The sequence below is a fragment of the Helobdella robusta genome (genome assembly GCF_000326865.2).
Source record: "Helobdella robusta unplaced genomic scaffold HELROscaffold_80, whole genome shotgun sequence".
Classification (NCBI taxonomy): Eukaryota; Metazoa; Annelida; class Clitellata; order Rhynchobdellida; family Glossiphoniidae; genus Helobdella; species Helobdella robusta.
In genome coordinates, this window is record NW_008705460.1 from 309,406 (window position 1) to 312,678 (window position 3,273).

Sequence of the window (3,273 nt, forward strand, 5' to 3'; positions counted from 1 at the left end):
GCAGTAAGCGGGAGAAGAAAATAATAGTAGGATGTAGATGAACCTGAAGGGCGAAATGCAAACTGATATCTAACGATGAATTTTTCTAAAATACGTGAAAGTATAGGGATCATAGATATTGGGCGATAATCCATTGGTGATGATGGGTATTTTGTTTTAGTAATTGGATGGATTGTGCTGTATTTCCTTTGTGTTGGAATGAATGAATGCATTAACAGTAATTGTAGAGTGAACTTAAACGGCTTGAGATGAATGGAACGATGATTTGTAAAAACCATGCTGGTAGACCGTCTCGACCTGTACCGGATGGACATTAGCATGTGCAGGACGGAGTACGGGGTAAATTGTTGATGTTGATGACTATTGATTGTTGTTGCTTTTGTTGGTGGAGTTTTGTAGGACGGGTCGGTTGACATGGAAGCAAAGTGGGTGTTGAGTGTGTTGGCATCAATTTGCTGTGAGGTTGACTTGTTGAATGATTTGTCAGAACCTCTGATCTTGTTGAATTGGTCCCACATGGCTTTGCCTCCACGCTTACTGTTAGTGAAGGTTTTGAGTTGAAGTTGATGATAAGTGTGTTGATGTATTTGGTGATCGCTGCGGCTTTGAGAACGAATCATCTGATCTCATGAATTCTGGCGAAGTAGATATTTGATGAATAGGCTGATGAATGGAAGGTCTGATGATCTGTTGTGATGTTTGATGTTGGGTTGTACGTGTTGTAAGTTGGGTTGATGGTTTTATAAAATTTATCAAAACTGATCATTCGTTCATGTTGCTCAATAATGATGGAAGAACTAGAGGGCATCATATGAAGTTGTCAACAGGTTTATCTCACAAGGATGTTAGAAAATATTTTTTTTGTAACAGAGTAGTCGCGGACTGGAATAGACTCCCGCAATCTGTTGTTGACTCTCCAAATACAAGTGTTTTTAAATCTCGTTTGGATTTGTTTTGGGGTGATGCTAAATTTCAATATAGGTGATACTTTTAAACTGACGGTTCAATTGGATGTGTGTGTTGATAAGTAGGAATGGTTTGAGATTTTTAATCTAGTAGTATGATTGAATAAGAATTTTTCATGGATGGATGGGAGTGGATTAATGGGAGAATTACTTATGCAACATTTATAATACTCATTATTATGAGGTTAATGTAATAATTATCATATGGTAAAAATATGAGCATAAATATAGGTAAAAATATGTACTTGTTTTATTTTTTATCAGTAATGACTGGGAATATGTAAGATTGACTTGGATTGATTATTTCATTACCCATTTTCTGGTTGAATGCATGTGCGTATTTCATATATAAATTTTTTGGTTAATTATATTTTATATTGACTTCATAACTTTCTTATTATTATTATTGTTTTTCATATGATTGTTTGGTTTTTTTTTATTGATTGGTAAATAGTTAATGAAATTTCTAGGTTCTAATATAATTATCTGATATAATAATTAATGATTCATGAGTAGGTGGGTATATGAGTTGGTATATGGGTAGGGGAGGTTAAGGAAATTAGATGGATGCATGAATGTTTGTTTATTTTTTCTATTGCATGGGAAATGTGTAGTTAATTTTATGCTATTCAGGTGTAGGATGGGATTAATGGGGTTAGATGGATAAAGTATTTTATTATATCTTGGTTTATAAGTTTGCATTTATGGTGACACTCTAGACACTGTTAGTGTTAATTTATTGTTTTTGGAAATTATTTTCAATCTGCCATGGTATAATGCATAATCTTCGTGGTTATACTTGTGAAGCAATTGTACGAATGTATCGTGGTATGCATGTATAATACTATGTATTTTTTTTCCCTGTAAATTCGGTAATGGGCAATAGCCCGTGCTTTGTTCAAATAAATAAATAAATAAATAAAACAGTGTTGCAAAAAATTGTCACGAGTTAGTTATGGACGTATTACCGTGAATATTGTTATTATTGTTATTATTATCATTGGCACTTTTGTTAATATTAGTATTATTGCCACAAGTATTATTATTATTATTATTAGTAAGACTATTATTATTATTGTTATTTTTAATATTATCTAAATTAATAATATTATCATTAAAAATTTCTGGTAGAGTATTGTAGTAGAGTATAACATTTCCTGCTATTATCCTTAATGCTGACGATGATGATGATAATGATGGTGATGATGGCGATGTGTTGTTGTTCTTGCCCCACCTCAGACATCGTTGTTGAGATCCAGATGGGTCGGAAGCCAGTTGGCCACGGCCACCGGGTTGTGCCAACGATCTATTACCGTGAAGGATGTAGGGTTGCTGGTACAGCTCAACAAATGAGGGACATCGTCGGGATGATTTCGGCAAAAAGGACAGATCAATCAATCAATCAACCAACCAACCAATCAATCAATCAATCAATTAGCTTATAAAGCGCTATTTCCGCGATGTTCAACAGCGCTCCTCAATGAATTTTGAAAACAGATGGGTTTTGAGATCCGCTCTGAACTTCGCAAGTGATGGAGAAGTAGTCAGAGAAGTAGGTAAAGAGTCCCAGAGAAAAGGACCAGAAAAAGCAAAAGCAGATTTGGCAAAAGAGTGTTTAACACGAGTTAAAAAAAAAAACGAGAAAAAGAAGACGATCGTAAACCGGGGCGTTTAGGATCAATAAATATTTCTGATAAATATTTAGGAAATAATTTAGATTGAGACTTATACATGAACGTGCAATTTTTAAAAATTATTTTTTAATTATCTGATAAATATTTAGGAAATAATTTAGATTGAGACTTATACATGAACGTGCAATTTTTAAAAATTATTTTTTATTTTATAGGTAGCCAGTGCAAGAGAACAAGATATGGAGATATATGAGAAAAGAAAGGGGCACGAGCAACTAGACGAGCAGCAGAGTTAAAAGCTTTACTTAAAGGATAGAGTATAGAGTCAGGAAGACCATAGTAGAGCGAGTTACAATAATCAATCCTAGATAAGACTAACGAAGTAACAAGAAGGAGAAGAGTAGGATCATCAAGAAAAGGCAAAAGTTTTTTTATTCTACGTAGATGAAAGTAAGAGCTTCTAGCAACACTATTAATCTGAGAAGAGAGAGACATAGTAAAATCAAAGATAAAACCTAGACTACAAAACTTATGAAAAACATCAAGAGTTTTAGAATCAGGTAGGATAATAGGAGGAATAGTAATAGAGTGCTTAGATTTATTAAAACAAATTAATTCAAACTTAGAAGGATTAAGTTTAAGACACATAGAGTCAGACCAAGCGATAATTGAAG

At 33.5% G+C, this 3,273-nt stretch overlaps 1 protein-coding gene across 1 annotated transcript; it reads left to right on the forward strand.

Annotated features, from left to right (window-relative positions):
* Positions 1 to 414: 414 nt before the first annotated feature.
* Positions 415 to 2,895, forward strand: HELRODRAFT_182104 (hypothetical protein; the record flags this gene model as incomplete). Its single annotated transcript, XM_009032406.1, has 3 exons — positions 415 to 539; positions 2,463 to 2,589; positions 2,815 to 2,895. 3 exons carry the CDS (start codon positions 415 to 417, stop codon positions 2,893 to 2,895), a joined length of 333 nt encoding a protein of 110 aa, XP_009030654.1.
* Positions 2,896 to 3,273: the final 378 nt, after the last annotated feature.